Below are 27304 nucleotides of genomic sequence, written 5' to 3'. Positions count from 1 at the left end.
CGGGTGTACATGTATTATACATATAAACCTTCCTCTTAAATCACTCTATCTATTTAAAAAAACCGCATAAAAATCTGTTGCATAGTTTTAAAGATTTAAGCATACATAGGGACGGACAGACAGCGACAGCGTCTTTGTTTCTACTATGTAGTGATTATGAAGTAGTGTTTTCAACTAAATTTATTTTCTTCATTGTGACAATTTGTTATATATGAAATGGCCGGAGTTTAGTAATAAAACCAAAACGTAATGTCTATCAGCAACAGCGACTTTGTTTTATACTATGTAATGATGATGTATTAACAAAAAAATCTATCTATATATTTATATTAGTTGTCTAGTACTCATAATACCTCTGGTATTGTTTGCATAGACTCCTTTTGAAGGTTTTGTTCGCCTGTGCAAACCTGTCTTACTCAAAACAAAACAATTTTTATGTAAAACTAGGCAAATTCTTTCTTTTTACAACCATTATATGTAGGTTGTTATTCAGTTTAGGGTCTTCTCATAAGCGTAATACTAATAATAATACTCTTATAAAATATTGTGTTAATGAATACTGTGATTCCTTCCATCTACATTCTCCATACTACATTTAAGTTCCCGCCAAAGTATAATAGAGTTATAACTAAAGAAAATCATTATTATCATCAGTTTTTAAAAATAGAATAGGTAACTTCCTTATTAATTTTTATAGTTTTTACATCGAAATCTCCAGAATGTAATGAATTTACGTGAAAAGAGGATTATTGTTATCGGATTAAAATAAAAAACATATTGACACTATCATTCACCTATTTTTTAAATTGTATCTACATATTCGCAAGCCTACAAATTATAATTAAATTTAAAAGGAAGTAGAATTATTATTTTTATCATATTTTAAAAATAGAACTGTTAACTTGCCATTATCGTTTCATTATTTTTTTATCCATTTTATATAAATGGAAACTTCTGTACAACATCTATACAGCTATAAAAACAGTGCTAATTTGCGAGTCTGTATATGGCGGATACATTCTGTACACATCAAATTTTTTAAATGAATGATAATGGAATGTTCCATCACCAGTGGAGATGGACAGGACAGGTCAGTCAGTCCACTGCGACAAAATTAAGAGGAATTCTCCGATGGTTTCTAGGAGGCCACATGGTACATAAATTCGTACATTTCTAATAGTGGGGGGTCTAGTCCTTATTACTAACAAGTTAACAACCCACTTCCTCCTAGTAACTCAATGAAAAATGCATTATTCTAAATGGACATAAGCTATATTTACATACTATAATATTGCTTCATATTATCCAAAAATACTACATGTATTTGTTGCCATTCATGTTTGCAAGGAGAAATAAATAAATTATATCTTTATATATAAAAATTACGTGCACGTTGTTTGTCCGCGATGGACTCCTAAACTACTGAACCCATTGCAAATTTGATTTGCACATTGTGTGCAATTTGATCCAACTTGAAAAATAGGATAGCTTACATCTCAATTTATAGTCGCAATATTATTTTATTCAAAAACTTTAGCCACAGCAACGCGTTGCCGGGTCTGATAGTGAAACTATATATTGTATAACCCGGGTAAAGTCGAGACGGGATGTTTGTATATTTATAAATCTGTTTGGCAACATTTCTTACATAGTTATCATGGCTCGACCATACTCTGTTAAATTACAAATAAATCATGTAGGTATCTGTTTAAATTATCAATTCAATTCATTATGGCCCATTAGCTAGACATATTATATATATTAGTTGAATTAAACTCAGCTTCCATACAAAGAAATATATACATAAATATACTACTAATTCAGGTATTATGCGGTGTCTTATGTTTTTGCTGAAGGATTCATTTTCAGGATTGTTACCATACAACTTAGAATGGTACCTACATACCTTCACTGTGGACCATTTCGGCCACTGCCCCATTATATTATGGTTGACCGGTAGAAAATTCCTTGTTGGTGTTAAGTACACCATGTGTATTATCTTTAAAATTGTACAAATAAAAGATACATTAAAATTGTACAAATATTATAAAGATTCATTCCGTGTATTTTCTTTTTTTTATTACGATTACTTTTTTTTTGTTTTACTGCTTGGCACATCGGTGCATTTGCCAAAGACAACATTACGAATACTTATTGACAAACAAGACAACTTTCGACAATAAAACCATCATGATGCAATATTAAACTAATGTACATACCTACCTTCAATTTACTTAGCAAATAGCAAAGCATCAATTTCAAGATATAATAATAATATTCATTTTTATTAGTCTAAAATCATAAACTATTACAATTGCTGCTTATAATAATTTTTTGTAGAAATAAACGAGACAAAATGGACTATAACCCAGAGAACTTAAATATTTATAAAATTATAAGATAAATTAAAAAATAAACTTACCAGCAAATTGTCTACTGAATTATATCCGCATATAACGTATCCCATTACTCTGTTCGCCATTTTGAACTGTTATCACAATCACATCACCGTATATTACAATTATCACCAATCACCAGTGACGCCACTCAACATTAAAACTTTGAATTTCGAACCACATTTATTCACCATCCTCTTCTAACTGCACTGGCAGAAAGCGACAGTGTTAATTAGCGTGTAATTACAACCACATATTAAATCATATTGCAATTTCGCACTTAACGCGTCCGAATAAAAGCTATTATAGAATACAGTGTAATAACAAGATTGGAATTACGAAACGAATTCGCACATGTTTTTCAGTGAATATAATTCGTATTTAGAATGTAATGCGTCTGTCATTGACAGAGGTTTTGTATCGACTGGTTGTCCAGACGCAACGCAAACTATGGGAACATAAAAATGTTGCGTTTATCGCACCAAGGGAATTAAATGTTCTAATTTTAAATATGCTTGTTAACGTTGTACCGTGTGCACTGCTGCACTAGTTAGACTGAGCGGGAATGAGTTCAATTATGCGTTATGTAATGATAATACATTCCTTAGTTTTACAACTGTACGTAAAGTGAATGCTGAGAATATCAAGACAATCTAAAATAACCGATGTTTATTTTTTTTTAATTTAATTGCTAGCAAAGAAAACTATTTGATGTTTGTAATTTGTAATACAAACCAACACACCAGTTGACTTTTACTCGACTGCGGCGTAACGAAAAGGAGGTTTATGGTTATCTTATTTCCAGCTTCAAAATTACTTATCATAATCGAAGGGAAGGGGATTGATAGCAGTGGGGTTTACGCCATTTACATGCATGTGAATATAAATACGGTACATACATCAAAATAACATTTTCTACAATTTTTGTCTGTCTGTCTGTCTGTTCCGGCTAATCTCTGAAATGGCTGGACCGATTTTGACGGGACTTTTTTTGGAAGTAGCTGAAGTAATAAGGAGTAACTTAGGTGACTATTATTTTATAAAACAAACTTAAATTCCACGCGGACGAAGTCGCGGATGCAGCTAGTGTATAAATAATATTAAATGTATTAAAATAAAATGTATAAAAATTGTCGCGGGTTTACTGAGAATTGCCTGTAGCGAGGTTTCTCTAGGAAATCTCTAAGTGACAGCAGGTAGGAACGTAGCAATTTCACTGCCATATCTGTACCACAAACCGGAACAGCCGTACAAGCGAGGCGCTTTGTGTAAGTTGACGAAACAAAGGTGTACATTTTACTAATGCAGATGACATACTGTTTCTCACACTCGACACTAAACTGCATTTATTCGTAAATTGCAAACTTTCCGACCACTACTTTCATCATCATCATCATCATCGTCGTCATCATCATCTGCTTCATCCTTATCCCATTAATTTAGGGTCGGCATAATAGGAACACTACTTTAATAAAAGTAAAAGAAAATCTATTCAAATTTAAAGTGAGTATAATAAATTTGCCGAAATTTTGACTTTTTTTTTTTCACATTTCAAAAACAAAGAGGTCGAAATTGCGAAACTAACAATTTTATTTGCTTTTTTAAATCTTACGTTATTTTTTACAATGGTGCACCCGCCAGCGATAACGGTTGCCGTTATCAGGGTATCAGTAGGAGGTGAAGGATACTGGAATGATGATTAAGTCATTTCAGTTAACCCATCGTGTGGAATTCACCATGAACTAGCCACAAATATTTCCAAATATCCTTTTGGTTTCTAATTTTTCAGTAAAAGATGTAGCATACTAGAATTAGGATAAAGTCAGGTCAGTTAGGTTAACTGACCTGACTTCATCGTGTGTAATTAACCATGAACTAACCACAAAGATTTTCAAGTATCCATTTGGCTTCTAATTTTGAATCTCCTGTGTATTAATTCTTCTTGTAGGTCTCGGTAGTCCAGCGGTTTAGCACACCGATTTACTTCCGATGGTCGCGAGTTCGATTCCTCGCACGGTGCAAGCATTTGTATTCATAAGTATTGTTTATATCAGTATGTGTACTAACACATAGAAAACCTATGTATTTACAAAAAAAATATCTAAGTATCAGTTGCGTAGTACCCAAAACGCAAGTTATGCTTACCGTGGAACTAGATGGCGCTGTGTTAATTGTCCATGGTTGACTATTATTATAATTTTTTTTTTTATTTATCCTGGTTATGGATGCAGGTTATATTGCATCTATAGTGACTACGAATTCGATTACTACTACGAGTCTGACTATTGAATGAATTGTTGGCTTTAGTGTAGGTACATCCCGTGTGTAGCAATCGAGGCTATCTGCCGGTTATCAGGAGGACCAGACGATTCAATTCGGCTGATAGTGCTTGACCCCACTGCACCGACATATCGCAATTTCGCAGTTGACAATTTATATTTGAATATAGGCAACGGTTGCCACTTACCATCAAGGAGGTCGTCATCTTATTTGAAACTTATAATAATCCCGAACAATTCACACAGCGCCATCTAGTCCCAAGTTAAGCAGAGCTCGTCTTATACATCTAGTATGTGACACAACATAACACGAGTTGTCTGACACGACAACTGATAGATATACTGAAAAATATATTTTTGACGACCTCGATGGTCTAGCGGTTTAATATACCACTTTACTTCCCATTGTCACAGGTTCGATTCCGTACAGTACAAACATTGTTATTCATGAGTCTGATTGTTTGTTTCAGTTTGGGTGTTTTATATATATAATATATATGTATTTATGAAAGAAAATATATCTATGTATTTATATCGGTAGCCTAGTACCTACACAAGTTCACACAAGTTCTGTTTAGCTTGAGTCTAGATGGCGCTGTGTTGTTGTGTGACATTATAATAATATGCCTAGAAATATTAAACACAACATTTAACATTTTCTATCGTATATTTTATGTACATTATGTGTTTTCAAAAAAAAATTATCTATGTATTCATATTAGTTGTCTAGTACCCATAACACAAACTCTGCTTACCTTAAGTCTAGATGGCGCTGTGTTGTCTGAAATATTATTACGATATTTCTAGAACTATAAAACACAGAAAACTAATACTAACGTTTGCTATCGTATAATATTTTCTGAATGAGGCAAAGGAAACCATTTCGTTTAATGCCGTGAATCCATTCAGACCATTTTACTCTGATTTGTATGTAAAATGAGTTTGCCATCTGTTCACTACACATAGATACATAGACATAGACTACGCTTCAAAGTGAGTCATGGGAAAATATCGAACCAGTCAGGTTAAGATGAAAGAGTGTAAGAAAAGTAAATAAATAAACGGAATTATGAATGAAACACATGTCTGAACATCGCGCCATGATAACGGACAGTGTTGCACGGTTGTCGTTTTACTTTCCCGCCAAATTTTCCCCAAAATTCCTTAAAATTTAGATTTCGAAGAAAAGGATTAGACTAAAGATATTAAATTTTTGACCAAAATATTCTAAAAATTAAATTTTGTAGAAAAGGCTGGAGAAGAGACTGAAAATTGAACGTGGTATCACATACAATTTCCAATAACTCTTCTCCAATATTCAACAGAGTGGTGAAGGGATTGTTACTAACGGGGCGCAGTAACCACACTGCTAACAATTTACCACATTTGGTTCACCTCCACGCGGTTCCCCCTGGAAACCATCGTGATTATTTCTTGGTGAATCGTTAACCTGCCTACGCTAATGATGTACGCTGGCGGAGAACCAGATGAGGAAGAAAATATGAGTATAAGTTCAGGTCAGTTAGCCCATCGCGGGGAATTCACCAGGAATTTATCACGATGGTTTCTAGGTGGGACCGCCAGGAGTTCAACCTGACATGATACATTGGTAGCAATGGGGTTATTACTCTACATTACTGGCACCCTTTAACCTTTTCTCTGGTGCATGTAAGCAGACGAAGTAGCGTGTTCTAACTAGTAATGAACATAAAATAATCGCATCCATAGGATGGCACAAGTTTCACAAATAGGCCAATCGAGGTCATTGTAATTCAATCAATGTTGCTCCTTCCAGCTGTTATATTCACGCGTTACATAGTCAGGGTTGCCACTATTATAAATTTAAACTTTTTTTTAAATTCTGGCAATATAATATTATTTCTATTAAAGTCTTATCAAGGCCTGCACTATTCAAGACTTTATATAAATTTATTTCTAACACTGGGAAGAAATTATAATTTTTTTTTAGGTTTTCTATTTTATGTTGGGCTAAAAAGGACTTGTATCCAGAGCCGTAAAATATTAAATAAATAATAAAAAAAAATAAAAATCTATTAAAGTATTGGCCTATATTATATATAATAAATAAATAAACCTGAACATCTAGTCCTACGGTAAGGAGATCTTGTGTTATGGGTACTGATATAAATATTTAAATATATAAATTTTTGGAAATACGTAATAATAATTAATTTACATAGGTTAATTGTGTACTCCATATAATGTATACAGATATCACTTTTAAATCAGTCCTGATTTCTTATATCATGTAAATGTATTCTTTATAAAACCATTCTTTGAGTTTTTTTTTATTGATTTTATTTAATTGCTGAGACAAATTGAGATCGTTAACATCAAGATTTGCGAAGCGTTATCTTAATTCGATTGCTACTTAAACTTGAATGTTCAACCCTAATTGCAAATGGGTCATTCGACGTTCTAGATGAGTTCACCACACAGATCAGAAATCAGAATTGATTCTCGATAAATTTATCGTTATGGAACTCGATAGATTTATATCGATTCGAAGCGAATTGGATCATCAAAGGTGTTGACTCGAACAGATGGTATTGTAAATGCGCGAGAAATCATTGATACAAATAATGATTATTGAAATTCAAATAGTAGATATCATAATTTAGATGTTTTTTGTAATAAATATCTTGATGATTTTACTAAATAATTATTTATTTATTTTAGTATTGCATTCCAAGAAGCAATTATAGTCTCTGTCGGGCACAACAGAAGAATACTTTTCTTCTTTTGTGCCCTCTGCTTTGTTCGGATTTTAGAACAAAACGGCTTTTAGTAACATGGCCAAGGTTATTTAAATACTTGAGCTTTGCTTAGTACCAATTTTGGAACTAGATAGCACTTCGTTCACATTTCAAAATTATAATTAATTTTTGTTTAATTGGAATTAGAAATATCAGCAAAACGCTATCTAGTTACAAAACAGCGCTTTGTTGATACATTAAATTTATATAAAAACAAAATTTACTATATATATATAAGTTTTATTTATATACTTGTCGAATTCTTAGTATATATTTCCGATACAACTAAAATATCTCTTACAAAAATAGACTGAAGTCATACCAAACAGTGGAATGTTTGTGGATTATTTCCCAATTAAAGCTATATGATTCATAGCGGATGATTGTTTCAACAGTGACAATAACGCCTTTGTTTCAAGTCGGTCACCATCATGCTATTGTTTAGGGTACATGGTATGACCTTTGCACCCTTCGCCCGTTAATGTAATTAAAATGCCATTTAAGAATTTGTACACCAAAAAATAAGATAACATATCTAATTTTTGCAAATGTACATCGATAAGAAATTAAATCTAATATAACAGAAGAGGGAAAAGGGGACTGTGACACCATTCAAATAAATTTTTGAATAGTCAACATTTGAATTTTTTTTTAAATCTACCGCTCATTCGGAAAGCCGTCTCATCACAAGAAGAATAAGCAATTGCTCTCTCTCAATTGCTTGCTCTTTTAAACAATCCTTGTAAGTTCACATTTTACAAGTCGATACATGTGAATACAAACTACCAACCAACACTAATTTATTTAGACCATATTTTAGGGAACCCAATGATCCGGCCCAGTCCATTGCTAGCAATGTACCATGTAAGATTGACCTCCGCGCGGCGCCCTTTGGCAACCATCGTGATAAATTACTGATGAATTTGTCACGATGGGCCAATGTGCATCTTATCAATCTCCACTCCTATGAAAATTTATTAGATATGGAAATAATATTTCACTTTACGACGCACTTTATGCACGCGGGTTCGATTCCTTGCATTCAAATATTTGCATTCATGAGTATGATTGTTTGTATCGGTCTGGGTGTTTTCTATGTATAACACGTATGTATTAACGAAAAAAAAATATCTATGTATTTGTATCAGTTTTCTAGTACTCATAACACAAGCTTCAGCTAGCTTAACTTGGGTCTAGATGGCGCTGTGTGAATTGTCCTGAGATTATTATTATTATATTCATATGCATGTAGTAAAAAATGGTTATTTCAATATTACAGACAGACACTCCAATTTTATTTATATGTATAGATTTAAAAAAAAGTAAGTGTAGTATGCGTACGTCTGTGTGCGTGTACTTATTGCGAGCCTTTTCATTTATGCGGAGAATTCGTGCAGGAAATTTTGTAACTGCCCACAATGGCACTTTTTAAATTATAATATAATTATTATTATTATTAACTGGCACACATTTCTCGCCGTAACAAACGTGAAGATATAACAAATAAATACAAACAACGATAACTAAATACAATACACACAGCGTAACTGTTACCACGGCGTTAGGTTTAAATTCATGATATGTAAGTTAAGTCAAAGCACATAATAGAAAAGTGGAACACACCTCAAGGTCCGTATGGAGTCTGAGACCAGTGTGTAACTGTACCGATTTAGTTGGGATACACCGATTTCAGTTACGGTCCTTTCAGATTTTTCATTATATTAATTTATTAAATTTAACAACAACAACATAATATTTATTTATTTTTACATAGTACAATAACTTATCATAAAAAATTAAAAAAAAATTGAAATTGTTCAAAAAATAATCATATATCGTGGTTTTTATCCTGAAAACGATATATATTTATATTTTGTTAGTAAAGTAACTATTTATACAAAAAGCTTATTATAAAAATGAAGAGTTTTTGACTACGTTGTTTTGTATATGTTGTAACTGTACGTAAAATAATCATATATCGTGATTTTTATCCTGAAAAAAATATTAGAATTGGTCACCCTGTTGTACTGTGTAGTGTAGTAGTATAAATAGATTTGTCCTTATGATTCATGAGCTATATTTAGATATCCCTCGAGCAAATATGATAAGTGGACTATCTACTGCATCTGTTGTTACACGAGCTCACCTTACTGTACCTTACACGATATTACAACTAGCGTTTACCATTATATTAAACAAAACATTTGTATCCCTTTTTACGAAAATTCCGCAGGCTTACTTCTGCAAGTATGAAATTTCGCACACTTATCCTGACTAATATTATAAATGTGGAAGTATGGATGTTTGTTACACTTTCACGCAAAAACTACCGAACCGTCATCATCTGTTTCTTCCTTATCCCATTTATTTTCTCTTCCATTCATCTGTTCGCAGTCATATCGTTACGTACTCCCTTTCTTACCATATCATCTTTCATACAGTCCATCTATCTGGGGGGAAGGGGATTGTTAGCAATGGGAACTAGTAACTCCCATTGCTAGCAATGTACCATGTTAGACCTCCACGCGGTTCTCCCTGGAAACCATCGTGATGAATTCTTGGTGAATTTGTCACGATGGGCTAACTGACCTGACCTCATGCTCATCTTATCATCCTCCACTGGTGCCCCGCCAGCGTAAACCGTTAGCGCAGGTGGGTGCACCATTCCATTATCATACACAAAAAAAAAAAGTCCATCTATCTGTATCGGTCTTTCTCTACCCTTAAAACCATTAATAAGTAATACCCTCTTTAGGATCAAGTTATCGAACCGATTATCATGAAATTTTATAGACATGTTATTGTAAGTATTAGAATGAACATAGGATACTTTTTATTTAAAAAAAACAAATAAATTTTATAAAAAACAAAATAAATAAATATCAAAATTTTGCTACTTCAACGCCATCTAGCAACCAGTAATGAAGTTATAAATCAAATATAAATAAGCGCCATCTAGTAGCCAGTAATAAAGTTGTTTAATGGATTCAATGCGAGCTAAGCCGCGGGTAAAAGCTAGTAGTTTATATAGAGGAGTTTTTTTTCGGACTACTCTAATGCTGTTGGCCGCAGCTGGCCTTTACAGCTTCACCGGACGATAGAGAAGGAGTGCACTATGCTAATATTTTTTGTTTAATTATGAATAAAAATAAATTAAATCAATAAAATAACGTACACTACCGTCTATTTGACACACATACATATAATCTTTTGTTTATTGTTAAAGTCTGTGGTCAAATTGAGAATAGATTGTTTGTGTTCAAAGACGTTTTAGTATTTTTTATTATGGTTGAATTTACATCACTGGGCGACCACTAGTTTATAAATAATTCACCTATCACAATGTCAGTCGACATACTTTTTTAAAACGGCCTAAATAAATTTTAATAAAATTTTATATGTTTTGTATACTCGGTAGGTCTGATAATAGGTCATCTATTTTTTAAACCCCCTAAGTGATAAAGATGGTCATACATTATTTTTTTTATGATTGAGAATTAAAAAATTCACACACCTACAAATTCACCCTTCACTAAAAATAGGGGTATATTTTTCAAATCAAATCAAACTAAAAATCATTTATTCATGTGGAACATTTTAGTCGCTTATGAACGTTAAATTTTTTGCAGTATAATTTTTTCCCTAAACATATTACGCCGACCCCAAATAAATGGGATAAGGAAGAAGCAGATGATGATGATGATGATGATGATGATGATGATGATAATTTTTTCCCTACCGCCCAGTTCAATATACAGATTAAATTGAGAAGACCATTTTAATAGTGATATTAATTTATGTGGCAAAACAACGTTTGCCGGATCAGTGAATCGATATTATATTACATCGATGTAAAATAAATCGATATGAGAAATCTTCGATGTCTCCCGTTGACAGTGTACACTTGTTTTTTTAGGCCATTAATAATTGGACTAGTATATTAGACGAGGTCTACTATTTTTTGCGTCGTCCCACTTTTCTGTTCTATTTTATTTTATCATCGAAACATCGATATTTTTCGATGAATATCGATTATCGTTACGCATTACCTTTTTTACAACCAGTTTACTTTGTTTTTGCGGTTAACAAATCATCCAATTTGCTATGATTGCGTTGATTTCATTATTACGTGCTAATGTAGCCCATAATTGATCCGATTTATTACACAAGTAGTAATTTTTAAGTAGTTTTAACGACAGTATATACTCGACTACGTTTGTATACATATATAACATACACATATAGTGAGATTGCATTTTTTTACTACATTATTCTTATAGTTCTATATTATGACGGTCTTGGTAGTCTAGCACTTTAGCACACCGCTTTACTTCCGATGGTCGCAAGTTCGATTCCTAGCACGGTGCAAACATGCGTATAGTTGTTTGTAAAGGTTTGGATGTTTCATATGTAATTTATATTATGCATGCTTTTGCAAATATATATATCTAAGTATTTATATCAGTTGTCTGGTACCCATAACACAAGCTCTGCTTACCGTGTCACTAGATGGCGCTGTGTTAACTGTCCTGGGTTATATATATATGTATATAATAACTAGTACTAAGAGAGACCTATACAGATCTTTTTCTCTAAATCGGCTTAAATATTGCCTAGGTCTCTGTAGGTCTCCCTTAAAGCGAAATAAGCGACACTCACAGAAACCATTCTAAGTCGGCGTAGTAACTATTGAACCACGACACTCAAATTATGGCCTTAATTCATATTTTAAGAACTATTACCTTGACACATTTTTTCCCGTTTTCGTAATAAGTACGTGTAAAGTTTAGTTTACTTAACTTACTTATCCCCAACCCCGGTAATAGCACAGTCGATGTGTAAACGAGCTGTAGTAAATTTAATGCACTCCTGCCCTATATAGACGAAAACGTATATTCTATTTTAAGAGTACAATTGTTCTATATTCTATAACAGCACAGTATTTTATATACTAGCTGATGGCCGCGGTTTTGTTTGTGTAGTGTAGTTAAGTTCTTTATTTATTTCAATGACGACCTCGGTGGTCTAGCGGTCTAGCACACCGCTTTGCGATCGATGGTCGCGGGTTCGATTCCTCGCACGGCACAAACATTTGTATTCATGAGTATTATTGTTTGTATCGGTCTGGATGTTTTCTAAGTATAATATGTATTTATTTACAAAAAAAAATGTATCCATGCATTTATATCAGTTGTCTAGTACTCATAATACAAGCTCTGCTTAGCTTGGGACTAGATGGCGCTGTGTGAATTGTCCTGAGATTATTATTATTATTTCAATATGATAATGCAGACCGCATTATCATATTGAAATAAATAACCCAGGACAGTTAACACAGCGCCATCTAGTGACACGGTAAGCAGAGCTTCTGTTATGGTACTAGATAATTGATATAATTACTTCTTTTTTTTTGTAAATACATGACCTACATAATACACAAAGAAAACATCAAGACCGATACAAACAATCATATTCATGAATAGAAATATTTGTTTGGTGCAAAGAATCGAACCCGCGACCATCTGAAGGCTGTGTGCTAAACCGAGGCCGAGACTGATGTAACATTAGAAAAACGCCACAGAATTTGACTGGGAAGGGGGTTGTTAGTAATATGGACCGATGACCCCGTTGCTAGAAAGGGGGGAAAGGGGATTGTTAGTAATGTGGATTGATTATCTCATCGCTAGCAATGTACCATGTCAGGTTGACCTCCACGCGGTTCCCCCTTGAAACCATCGTGATAAATTCTTGGTGAATTTGTCACGATGGGCTAACTGACCTGACCTCATGCTCATCTTATCATCCCCCACTGGTGCCCCGCCAGCGTAAACTGTTAGCGTAGGCGGGTGCACCATTCCATTATCATCTATAAAAAAGTCCCCATTGCTAGCAATGATGTGATACAAATGTTTGTAACGTCCGAGGAATCGAACCAGTTGGTGTATTAAACCGCTAAATCATCGACCGGTCACAAATATCACTACGTTTTATATTGGCAGGAAAAACATTAAATATTTGGTAGCCTGAAATTTTCAACGCTTCACGGCACGCTGCGAGTACATTGTAATGGTGTTTATCTGATACCTTAACTCGACTGTCACGACCGTCCAACACGTGTCCAAGCGCATGTACAGTCGGCTACATTTTCCGTGACTCGAATGAGACAAGCTTACGGCCCACCTGATGGGAGGTGGCAACCGCGGCTGTAAACGATAACAGCACCACGAACTTCAAGTAGAAATAGAAATAATCTTTATTCAAATTAACTCAATACCAGCACTTTTGAATAGTCATATTTTTTTTATTCTACCACTCATTCGAAACGCAAATGTCCTTATTTTTTATTGCATTGGTGACAAACTATCTTACGGCTCACCTGATGCGTGATTACCGCCGCCCATGAACACTTGCAAAACTATACGTATTGCAAGAACGTTGCCGGCCCTTTAAGAATTAAGAAGGAATAAGCTATATGTACACTCCAAACCTACTGAAGGACTTATGGAGCGACTGAAGGCCAACTCCCGGCTGACGGATACGACTTTAGTCTGAGGGCCGCTAAGTTTTAAACCTTTGTTTAGGCCGTCGTAATTTCCATCCGCGTTTGATTTGGACGGGAGATCGATCGGAGGGGATAGTAATCATACGGACTATGAAAATTAAAAAAAAAATATATATTTTATTGGTATTTTAAATAATAATAAACTCAGGACAATTCCCATAGCACCATCTAGACCCAAGTTAAGCTAGCTAAAGCTTGTATTATGGGTTCTAAACAACTGATACAAATACATAGATTTTTTTTTTCGTAAATACATAATAATATTATATATAGAAAACACCCAGACCGATACAAACAATCATACTCATGCATACAAATGTTTGTGCCGTGCGAGGAATCGAACCCACGACCATTGGACGTAAAGCGGTGTACTAGACCGCTAGACCACCGAGGTCGTCATAAATGAGTGAAGTTTAAATAAATGCATAGGAATGAAGATAATATTTTAAGGAAAGTGTTACATGAATGTGGATAGTTATAAGGGCAGAGGTAGGCCGAAAAGGAGATGGATGGATGGTAAGAAAGAGAGTAAATAACGAGATGACTGCGAACAGGGATGAATGGAAGAGAAAAACATATTAAGCCGATCCCAAATAAATGGGATAATGAAGAAACAGATAATCATATAAATAAATGAATCTATATTTGTATGAAGCTGAGTGTACATCGTTGGATGGCAATCACGTTGTCTGTACACGAGTGCTAATTTGTTAATAGTCCGCTAAGTGAGAGAGGGCGCAACCGAACCCAAGAGGCAATAGGGTAGCTGATATTAATGTTCAGTTTTTTAATATCAAACCTATCGACACCAACCAGCAACGGCTGCATGTCTATCGGGTTATAGATAGACAGATATACAAAATATTTTGATACGAATAAAGATTTTGTCTATCTATCTACAATATAAACAAAAACTCTGTCTCTTATTACGAAATATTTTTGTCCTTGTTAATGTGTATTTACTAAAAATAACATTTATTTAAATATCTGGTTATAGATAGATAGATATACAAAATATTTTGATACGAATAAAGATTTTGTCTATCTATCTACAATATAAACAAAAACTCTGTCTCTTATTACGAAACATTTTTGTCCTTGTTAATGTGTATTTACTAAAAATAACATTTATTTAAATATCTGGTTATAGATAGATAGATATACAAAATATTTTGATACGAATAAAGATTTTGTCTATCTATCTATCTAAAATATAAACAAAAACTTTGTGTCTCTTTTTACGAAACTTTTTTGCCCTTGTTAATGTGTATTTACTAAAAATAACATTTATTTAAAAGAGCAACACGCACTTCTTCAAAAGAATAAGGAGAAAGCTTCTTCTTGTGATGAATCTGCGTTCCAAATGAGAATACAAAAAACTATAATTATTCAAAAATGTTTTAAGTTTAATTGAATAAAGATTATTTATATTTCAATGTATTGAAATTCAATTTCGGGTGCTATTGTAAAAATAAATATACGTACATAACATATATAGCTATAATCTGTAACATTGAAGTAACCGTTTTTTACAACATGTATATGAATATAAATACGGAACATACACCCAAATATAATTTTTTACAATTTTTGTCTGTCTGTCTGTTTATTTGTTCCGGCTAATCTCTGACATGCCTGGGCCGATTTTGACCGGACTATTTTTGACAGGTAACTGATGTAATAAGAAGTAACTTAGGCTACTTTTATTTTAGAAAAATAAAGTTAAATTCCACGCAGAGGAAGTCGCGGGTACAGCAAATTTAGTATATCATTGTCCCTGCCAACGTCGACTCACGTCTAACAAATATTATTATTCTCACTAACTCACTTCGCGCCAATAACAAATCAATTATAAAATATCGGTCAAGTACGGACTGTAGTTACATCTTAGAATCAGCCCCCCCCCCCCCCCCCCGCAATATGGCTATTTTAATATGCAAGATTTTTTTTATGTATGACATGGAATTGTGCACCTACCTGCGTTAAGTGTTTGCGCTTGCGGGGCACCAGTGGAGATAAAATGAGACAATTTCTCCTCATGTACGCTGTGTTGGTTATTGGTGAAGAATTGATCTTCCTATCTTTGTTACGATTCGAGCTATATTTTGTTTTCACATTAAAATAGAGAATAATAAAAAAAAATGTCTGTTTGTTTCTATTTTATCCACTAGTACCGTTCATTGCGTAGAAATTTTGTCAAATTATTTTTGGGAAAATGTATTCCAATAAACATACAGTAGGCAGCAAGCGTGTCATAACGAGAAATGTATTTTAACGAACATTTTTCATTCTACAGGGACATGGAGACCATTGCTACCAACATACCACAGATCGGCCTCCACGCGGTCTTTCCTGGAAACCATGGTGATTAATTACTGGTAAACTCGTCATGATGGTCTGTCTGACCTGACTATCATCCATTGATGCCCCGTAAGCGTGAACAGTTAGCGCTGGCGGGAGCATAATTCCAATATTATTCGAAGGAAACACTGTCAAACATGAACGAATTTGTTATTAATTATTATCATACATATAGATAAGCTAGTTTACACAGTCACTCACTCACATCCCGAAGACCGTACACTACCACGGAGCTAACACGTGTGGTTCGTTATCCCGAACGGCGTAATAACTAACCGGGATACAGTGATCAATTGATTGGAATCGTTGTAGTCACCCCATCCTGTATTGGTACACCAAATGTTTAATATACGGTTCAAATAGGACATTAAGCCGTTGGAAGGTGGGTGGGATTGTTAGCAGTTTGTATTCACACAAAATTCTTAAAAATGTGGTTCTGAATAATATAAAATTAATTGTGTTTACAATGTTATCTTATTGCACAAAGAATGAGTGCGTAGCGGCTTATTTGCTGATTGTTACATGCCTCCTTCTTGTTAATGTGTATTTACTTAGAACAACATTTATTTAAAAGATCAACACTCATGTTACTTGTTCGTGCTTTTGATGAATCTGCGTTCCGAATGTGTGGTAGAATAAAAATATATATTTATTCAAAAGAGCTTGTATAAAGATAATTTCTGTATTTATAAATATGGACTGTTGACTCCATAGCTAGCAATGTGTCAGTTCAGGTTGACCACCACGCGGTGACAGTGTAAACACATCATTCCGTTATCATTCATTAAATAAAAGTTTTTAACCATAACAATACTTTAAGAGAGAAAGAATATAAAATATTACATACATATATACTACCACAAATGTAAAATCTGTGGAATATATTTTTATATTACACACAAGCACCAATCTACAATGATGCTAGTATTGCGCTGCCATCCGTTAATTGGAGTTAAATTAAACATGCGGGCATTGGCTGGTTCGGTACCCACCATGTTGAATGAGTGCTGGATGGGAGGCCGGCCAGAGGGATATAGTTACAATTTAATTATCAAACAAAATATTTTTTAATTCACACAACGCCATCTAGTTCTAAGATAAGTAGAGCTTATATTTTGGATACTAGGCAACTGATACAAATACTTATAACTTGTTTTTTGTCAATACATAATATAGACGGAACGTGGGGAAGGGTAGGGTCAGTAATGAGATCTTCTGTCCCTAGTAATGTACCGTGTTTTTTTTATGGATGATAATGGAATTGTGCACCCGCCTGCGCTAACGGTTTACGCTGGCGGGCACCAGTGAAAGATAATAAGATGCACATGAGGTCAGGTCAGTTAGCCCATCGTAACAAATTCACTAAGAATTTATCACGATGGTTTCCAGGGGGAACCGCGTAGAGGTCAACCTGACATGGTATATTGCTAGCACTGAGATTATCAATGCACATTACTATCAAACTACTTCCCCCCCCCCCCCCCCCAACCAATGTACCGTGTTAGACACGTCCACGCGGTTCCCCCTGGAAACCATAGTGGTTAATTCCTGGCTATTTACTTTAATCACGACGGGCAAACCAGGTCAGTTTACCAGTCGTGATTGAATAAACAGCTCATCATCCTATCCTTCTCCACTGGTGCCCCGCCAGCGTATACCGTTAGCGCAGGCGGGTGCACCATACCATAACCATTCATTAAAAAATATATGGAAAACACCCAGCAGTATATAGTTACAATTTAATTAACAAACTAAGTTTTTTTTAATTCACACAACGCCATCTGGTCCCAAGTTAAGAAGAGCTTGTGTTATAGGTACTAGACAACTGATACAAATAGTTTACATTTTTCTTTGTACATACATACATTACATAGAAAACACCCAGACCGGTACACAATGCATACCGTGGGACTAGATGGCGCTGTGTTAATTGTCTAGGGGTGTGAATATAGGACTGTATATATATGGGGCTGGTAGATATAATTATGCAAACACGGGTTTTAGGAAGCAATAATATAATATTATGTACAAAAGTATAATCATTAGCCGAACAAGAATGACAATGTCATATACATTTTTCTATATAAAATAATAGACAAAATAAATAAATAATATACAAAGAGGTGCGTCGTGCACAAGGGGTTATATATTTATTTTTAGTAGCATTCAACTTTAATTAATATTATTGACATATGTAATAGTAGCGATATAATGTTATAACTCAAAGCATGCTGTGGTTACTTATAAATATAAGAACAGTTAGTATAAGATCTTTAGAATTGTATAGAATCACGACAGATATTTATTGCTGTATCTTATGTTACTAATTTCCAAGCAGTAAGGCTTTATAACTCGCCCAATAGTTTAAAAAAAATACATAATTGGAAGCTTTTTAGGGAGAGGTTGCGTTGTTTTCTGTTGGATCAATCGTTTTACAGTGTTGATGAATTTCTTAGCAGCAAAAATTGTATAATTTTAAACACAACATAAATTGTTACTGAATAAATAAATATCAAAAATATTAAATAATTCTTAAAAATATATACATATATATATAATGTTGCCATGTCACTAATCAGGCATTCAAAGAATGTAGCTATAGTTGGCAACCGGAAGTCGAATCAGCAATGAACATTGCTCGTATGTTAGTAACGTCAATTGGTACTCGATAGATTTCAGATAACATAGTATTATCAGTTAATAACTCGCCGTAAATGATCTACCTTCTGTATATAAAAATACAGCTTCTGTGTCTGTTCGTTTAACTTGAAAATTAGGCGAAGTGACTACGTAGCATTTCCATACAGGATTCTAGTATAACTTTGAGCGTTAATAATTATCCCACTATTCCAACGATGCATCTCTTCAACTTATTTGTGGATAAGGTCCAAAATGCTGACGTGTACGCAGGCCTTCTATAATAAATAAATAAACAAAGGAAGTGACTTCAGTTTATGTATACTACTAGCAGACCCGACTGTGGCTAAGGTTCTTGAATGAAATATTGCGAATATAAATTGAGATGTAAGCTATCCTATCTTTCAAGCTGAATTGCACACAATGTGCAAGTCAAATTTGCAATCGGTTCCGGTGTCCATCGCGGATAAACAACTTGATACGTAATTTTTATATATAAAGATGAAAAGATTTATTTAGTTTTTAATTGAGAAAATTTTTATATATTTACTAGCTACTCACCCCGGCTTCGTACGGGTATACATGTATTGTACATATAAACCTTCCTCTTGAATCACTCTATCTATTAAAAAAACCGCTTGAAAATCCGTTGCGTAGTTTTAAAGATTTAAGCATACATAGGGACGGACATACAGCGACTGAGACTTTGTTTTATACTATGTAATGATGATAAAGCATTATAAATTAGCATATTACAATTTTGGCTCAATTCTCATAAGGGCGCCGCCATTTCTTATCAGACGTAATTACTCTGTGGGTTTAGACTATACAATATTACATTTATTAACATATTTATTACTATCTGACGCCACAACGAAACCTGTGCGGATACATCTAGTCAGAAATAAATTAATAATCTGTATATATACCTAGAATATTTTATTACACAAAAAAAACCACTTCACACCCGGATTATGTAGAATTCATGTGGAATAGATTTGAGCTTTGCACGTGTTAAATGTTTCTTGACACATTTTTCCATATATGCTTTACGCTTCAACATAGCTCATGAATTTTTGAATTAATAATTGTTGGGAAAGTGGATGGTTAGTAATGTGGACTAATGACCCCATTACTAGCAATGCGCCATGTCAGGTTGACCTCCACGCGGTTCCCCCTGGAAACCATCGTTATAAATTCTTGGTGAATTTGTCACGATGGGCTAACTGACCTGACCTCATGTGCATCTTATTATCTTTCACTGGTGCCCGCCAGCGTAAACCGTTAGCGCAGGCGGGTGCACCATTCCATTATCATCCACAAAAAATGCATTTATGCATATACAAAATAGTTATTGATTGTAGATTATATATTTATTTAGACCTATATACATCATCATCATCATCGCAGCCCGGAAGACGTCCACTGCTGGACATAGGCCTCCCCCAAATACATATATAGGCTTAATTACGTAGGATATTATACAATACAGACTATTTAAATCGCTTCATAATCTGTTCCGTAGTTTTAAAGATTTAAGCAACATAGGCACGGACAAACAGCCACAGCGACTTTGTTTTATAAATTTCTTTTAATACTACGATGGTGGCAAACGAGCATACGGCCGATCTAATGAACACCTGACGCACCAGGAGTGTCACGTGCGCGTTGGCCAACTTTATTTCTTTGTCTACTCGTTATTGCATAAAAATACAGAAGCAAAATATAAAAAATACACGACTAAATGACACGGCTAAAAGAACAATAATAAATTAAGTCAAATACAACTAGACTTCCATTTCTAAGTAAACAAATCACATGGACACTGCTATAAAAAAAAGCAATAAACAATGACGTCACAACTACAACTAGTTCCATTTTCAAATAAATAAATCAAACGGAGACTGCTTTAAAAAAAAAAGAAATAATAAGTGATTACGCATAACTACAACTAGTTCCATTTTCAAATAAATAAATCAAACGGAGACTGCTTTAAAAAAAAAAGAAATAATAAGTGATTACGCATAACTACAACTAGAGTTCCATTTTCAAATAAATAAATCAAACGGAGACTGCTTTAAAAAAAAAAGAAATAATAAGTGATTACGCACAACTACAACTAGAGTTCCATATTCAAATAAACAACTCAAACGGACACTGGTTAAAAAAAGCAATAATAAGTGATTACGTCTCAAGTTCTAGGGGTGTTCTATTTTCAAGTAATCTTTAAAATAGACTAACCTGTGTATCCCTGAGGTCAGGCTCGCTGGCGGCCGTGGGCAGTGCGTCGTCCGTGCGGTCGTGCCGGCCGGCTGATCCGGTCCGGTCATTCCGGTCCGTCCGGTCGCCGCCGCACACGTCGCCGGCGCTGGCGCTCAGTGCTCGTCTCCTCGCCTCCTTCTCTTTCTCTTTCTCCTTGCCAGTCAGCATGTGTTTCGTCTTCGATAACAGGTTCATTGGCTTCAGTGATTTCCGAACCTAGAGTTTAAGAGTATTGTTAAATATTGCTCACTGTTTATCCAATTAGGGTCGGCATGCACGTGACGCCCCCACGTCAGGTGTCCATAGGCTATGGTAACCATTTACGATCAGACGTGCCGTATGCCTGTTTCTCACCACCATTGTAAAAAAAATTGCAAATATGTATGCAAAGAAAACTGAAATTAATATCTAAAGAATAATGGGACCGCATTTTATTTGTTTGTTAATTTATAACGATTTAAAAAACTGTTCAACCAACCTGTATCTATTGCAATAATAACAACAGTTTTGTAACATACATATACATATATATGTCAGGCCCACGATTTATTTCTATCCTAGAATTAGTTTACACATTGATATTGAATAACAATAGGCATTCTTCCTAAGTTATTTAATAGCTTCAGCTACTAAATTGTTAAAAGCTAACGTGAGGGGGGCCTTCCCCCTTTTGATTGGTATATGGACTAATGTTTCCATTGCTAGCAATGTACCATGTCAGGTCGACCTCCACGCGGTTGTCCCTGGAAACTATCGTGATAAATTCCCGGTGAATTTGTCACGATGGGCTAACTGATCTGACTTCATGTTCATCACTGGTGCCCCGCCAGCGTAAATCGTTAGCGCAGACGGGTGCACCATTCCATTATCATCCTCTAAAAAAAACAGCTAACGTGAGTGATAACGAGCGTAAAAACCTAGGTTGCAGGTTAATAAACATAGGTTAATTTTTGGCGTGACCTACATTTTGTGGCATCATATTTCCTACTATTAATTCCAGGGAATACGAGTCATATAGTATTTTGACTAAAAGACAATGTATTCTATATGGGTTTACAAACACTATAAATCACAAAGGTAATACAGTAAGTACCCTATCGTACATTACAGCTATAGGTATATTTTGCTCTGTACCCATCAATATTCGTTAATTTGTAGTACACATAAAGATACTAATTTTCCAAGAGCCTTCCCTTCATATTTAACACTACAGTACAAATATTTAACACATTGTCAAATATTTGTATAGAGTCACAACAAATTATACTTGTTTATTGAAAGATTAACTAACCTTGCTTTTAACTGTAGCAGGGTGAACAAAATTGTCATCATCTTTATCCTTCGGTGGCTGATCCCTCATACCAATCACCAACATATCATCGAGAGAGGCCTGTAGATGTTTCCTCTCCACCGGCTTCGCTTCCTCATGACTCCTGGATGAGTACACCGAAACAGAATCCATGCTGGCCTTACTGGTACCCCCAGATATTACAGTTACATTCTCTACAGACTCATTGGACTGCCAATCAGGTGGCTGACGAGATCTCTCCTCGTAAATCTCAACAGAATTAAATTTCTCCGCCACTCTATCTACCTCCAAGTCAACATTCAATTGCTGAGGAATAAACTCATAATGGTCACCTTCGTTTTCGGTATACACTTGATCATATACAACTCCATTCGAAAATGCTTTAGAACTTGATGGGATATTCCCGTAAATATTATTGTAGTTGTAAGTATCATCTTCCTTCCGTGGACTTACGTGACGGACAGTTTGCATATCATTCGTGTTTAGTATAACATCGTCAAGGTTTAATGGTCTGCCTTGACCACCAAAACCGTCTACAACTGGAGTTGTGTTAGACAAGAAGGAACCATCTGCATCAAAGCTGCTGCAACCTACCAACCCGAGTGGCCTTCGAGGCATATCTTGTCTGAACCTATTCGGAGGTGCCTGCTGCGCAAAATCAACTACCAATATCCTATCGGCGATATTTCGACAGTCATTATGAAAGCCTATTCCTGAATCGCTGTTGCTCGACGTAGTGGTCACCTCACTGTGGTTACTAGGCTGTGGAGAGTTCGCCACGAACTCTTGACCCTCAATTCGTACGTCGTCGTGCCTACACGGTCTCCTATCTCGAGGCACACGGAAAACCGGCCTATTACACCTTGCAAAATTGCCTGCCATTGGACTTTCGCCTTTCACAGCTAACTTAGATATCTGCTGCAAATTCGGACTGGAACAATTCTCGGCGGGTAATGAATACATCCCTCTTATGACTCCAACTACGTATTCCGCCGAAGGCGGGAACTCCAAACATCTCTCCGCCACTGGGTCTCTAGTGCAAACGATTTGGAACTCTCTCGCTCTGGCTATATGAGCTTCATGTTCTGCCATTCTTGGGTCGACGGCAAAAACATGGCAACTATGCGACGCTTCTTCTTCAGTGAGTTCCGCTGACGTCACCAAACCAAAATACCTTCTGTCAGCGTCAGAGCCACATCCAGCATAGACAATGCGTTCACGTTGGTACTGAGCAAGAATTTGACCTGTGGGGCGCCTGAGCAGCAAAGAATTCGGGAGAACGGACAATAAAACTGGGGCTGCAGGGCGTCTTTCCTGTCTCAATTTCCTGACAGCTGTACGCACGTTACTTGGGGCAGCGTTATTAGAAGCCTGCGGAGTTTCAATAGTGCCGAGATATCCAACCACGGCCCGACACTCAAGCCGGGCAATGTGGCTAGGTGTCAGCTGAGCTCTGCTAAGATTCTGTAGGATCTCGTTGACGCCTAATGTACTTGGCGCGGCGTGACATCCTGGAAATTTGCATAGAAAAATAAATTAGATTTTTATAGCATATAAAACTTGCCAAATACGTACATATTATCTAAATATGCAGTTAATTCAAAAAGTTAACGACTGTTTAGTTCTGTATTAAAAGTTTTCTATTTCTTTGTGTTTTAATAGCTTATTTTATTAGTGGTTACAGGAGTTACTGTCATATTATCTAGTACTTTTTTATTCTTATTAATGTGCTATAAATAAATAAATTCAAGCAATTGTGTAAATAATCGAAATATTAACGATTTTATTGTGCAAAACAAAAACCATGTGTAACAAGCTTTGCAATTGACTTTGCAGTACAGTGATTATGGAGAACAAGAAGCCAAACAAGGACTTGATGTAATTAAGCAAAACAAAGATATGATTGAAACAGAGAATGCTACTACATATTTCGTTGATTTCCAGTTACAAAAGAAATAAGGATATGAAAAATAAATTATTCCCATCTTCATAAAAATTAATTTATGCTTGAAACATTAAGTAAAAGTGTAATGTCACAGCCTCAAGAATTAAGAAGCTATAATGAAAAGTACAAAATCTTACTAATGTCACTAATGCGAATTAATAATAGTTTGTGAGAATGAATGAAGAAAAAAAAACTATTATAATGAGTTATGATGAAACCATTATAATGAATTATGAAAGAAACTTATTCATCATAATAACACAAAAGTTATAATTTAAAAAGATTTTATGTAAATTGGGCGTAATATAATGATAAATGCGAAGTAAGTGTGTAAGATATTGCATTAGCGATAAGACCGCCTTTTGTACTTATTTTTTTTTTAATTTTGTTCATGTCCTTTATATGATGGTGCAATAGTGTTGTAATAATAATAAATAAGTGTGATGCAGAGGAAGTTGTGCGGATTAGCTAGATTAGTAATATCTAAGAAAGCTTTAGTTTAGTTAATTAATAATTTAACGAATAAAGACATAAATAGTTAAAGCCAGTCAGCCCAACAACAGAAAATATGTATGTTGTTTATTTATTGAATATATAAATTCATATAGTTAGTGCAAAACACAAATACAAGGTGCACAAATATTTTCAAGCCAGTTTCACATACCTATATTATGTTATGTACCCATCTGTAAACAGTAAACAACATGGTTACATATTATATATTACATAATATATAATAATACCACACCTTCTACATATGTAACAGAAGAAATAATGCAACCTATTTAGCTTACTTCTTGCTTGGTCAGAAATATGATAGGAATATTAAACTGAGGACAATTCACAGAGCGCCATCTAGTCCCAAGTTAAGCTAGCTAAAGCTTGTGTTATGGGTACTAGATAACTAATACAAATACATAGATTTTTTTTTTCATAAATAGTTATTTAGAAAACACCCAGACCGATACAAACATTCATGCTCATGAATACAAATGTTTGTGCAGTGTGAGAAATTGAACCCGCGACCATCTGAACTAAATTGGTGAACTAAACCGCTACACTACTGAGGTATCAAAGATTATAAAGTTGTAGGGCATAATCTCTCGATCTACTGAACAATTTTGAAAATTCTTTTATTAATGGAAAGCCACATTATGTCTGTGTGTCAAAGAATATATAACATTACACTGCGATGAATGGTAGTGCATCTGCAATGGAAAATATTTCCAAAATAGGATAAATGTGACACAGTTGAAGTTGTGCTGTCAGCCAGTATAAGGATATAGTGGCAGACAGGCATATGGACCACTTGATGGTACAGTTCCTGTAGCCTTAAAACACCTTTTAGGGTGTGTTTATACCAAGGATATTATATGTGCATTGTTTTTCCCTTATTGATTTAAAATAGTAATATTACTGACTTGTTTGCTTTTTTTATATATGCTACAAAATGTTTATACAAAAACATTTTGTAGAAGAGTAAAGATGTTTTCTTCTAACAGCAAATTCTAGTTGATTTTATCTGAGTAGAAAGTTTGTCAAATTGAGATCTAATTGAAAACTCGACAACTAAACAAAAGGAAATTGAAGAATGTTGATGAAAAATTGAATAAAAATTTTTTTACCAACTGCCAAGGATATATCATATAAGAACTTCATGAATTATTTTTTTAATTAAAGGTACTTAATCCTGTATAATTATAGTATCAATAAAATATTACTCCAATATAATTACCACTATTATATCCCCATGCAATTATATATAATATAATCTACAACATTAGTAAAGCTTTAGATACCTAATCATTACACTATTAACCTAATATTACCTTATACACATACTAAAAATATAAATATTATACAATCTGTATAAATATTAGAATCAAAACTGTTTACGTATAAATTAATCAGTCTAAACTACTTTCGTACCAAACCAATAATTATTTCCAAGTAGAACAAACTATATATTCCTCCTATTTATATAATTTTTAAACAGAAAATTGAAAAGATACATGACTGTGATAGATATATAACAACTTATTTGAAAATATGGTATCATTCAAGTTTGAAAAATAAATTAAGAAAGTTACTTATGGACAAAGCTTTATCTTACCAGGATGATGCACCATCTGTGGTCTTCTTCTTGGCGGAGGATGGCGTCGCCTTGTTCTCGCCCTGTCATCGGGCTCAGTGTCCTCAGTATCGGTCGGTGGTGACTCTCTAGGAGCTACACTGAGGGATATAGCTCCAGGCGCGGCAGCTACCATCCTCGCCACAGACGCATGTGGAGCTCTAGCCACACTGGCACCGTCTACAGCTAATAAAGCATCTCCCGCTCGAAGACCAGCGCGCTCCGCGGGGCCTCCCGAGGCTACGGCCGATACCACGCAGGGACGTTGACCGGCTATTGTAAAACCGAAGCCTCCAGCCCCACGCGCAACTACTAAACGCCGTTCAGCCGTCCGCGGGAGCGCCGTACGCCGACGTCTCCTTCGTTGCTGCTGGGGCACCATTATAACTCTTTAACAAACTTATCGAAGTTTGTTCAGGATTAGTTGATGGTACTAGCATAATCCATAGCAGGACGCTTAGAAAATAATTATACTACGTTAGTATAATTTACAAGAAATGTATTATAAAATAAGCACAGTGAAAACAGTGAAATTCTTTACATTTATAAACTAGAAAAACTAGAATTAACTAAATTGAATAGAAAGTTTGGATTCGAAACCTTGTAACTGAAACTGACATTTAACTAAACGTCATTCAATGTATC

At 34.8% G+C, this 27304-nt stretch overlaps 1 protein-coding gene across 1 annotated transcript in view; it reads right to left on the bottom strand.

Annotated features, from left to right (window-relative positions):
* Positions 1-27200, bottom strand: part of LOC131846550 (regulator of G-protein signaling loco-like) — a 109667-nt gene extending 82467 nt beyond the window's left edge. Inside the window, exons 1-3 of the mRNA XM_059195885.1 lie at positions 26642-27200; positions 22566-24094; positions 21254-21490 (exon numbers count right to left, since the gene is read on the bottom strand). Coding sequence (XP_059051868.1) covers positions 21254-21490; positions 22566-24094; positions 26642-27041 — 2166 coding nt within the window. The 5' untranslated portion in view covers positions 27042-27200. The remainder of the gene's footprint in view (positions 1-21253; positions 21491-22565; positions 24095-26641) is intronic.
* Between the last annotated feature and the right edge of the window lie 104 nt (positions 27201-27304).

This window comes from Achroia grisella, unplaced genomic scaffold (genome assembly GCF_030625045.1).
Source record: "Achroia grisella isolate CSIRO2021 unplaced genomic scaffold, CSIRO_AGI_Agris_v1 utg511, whole genome shotgun sequence".
Taxonomy (NCBI): domain Eukaryota; kingdom Metazoa; phylum Arthropoda; class Insecta; order Lepidoptera; family Pyralidae; genus Achroia; species Achroia grisella.
This window is presented reverse-complemented; position numbering and strand designations above follow the sequence as displayed.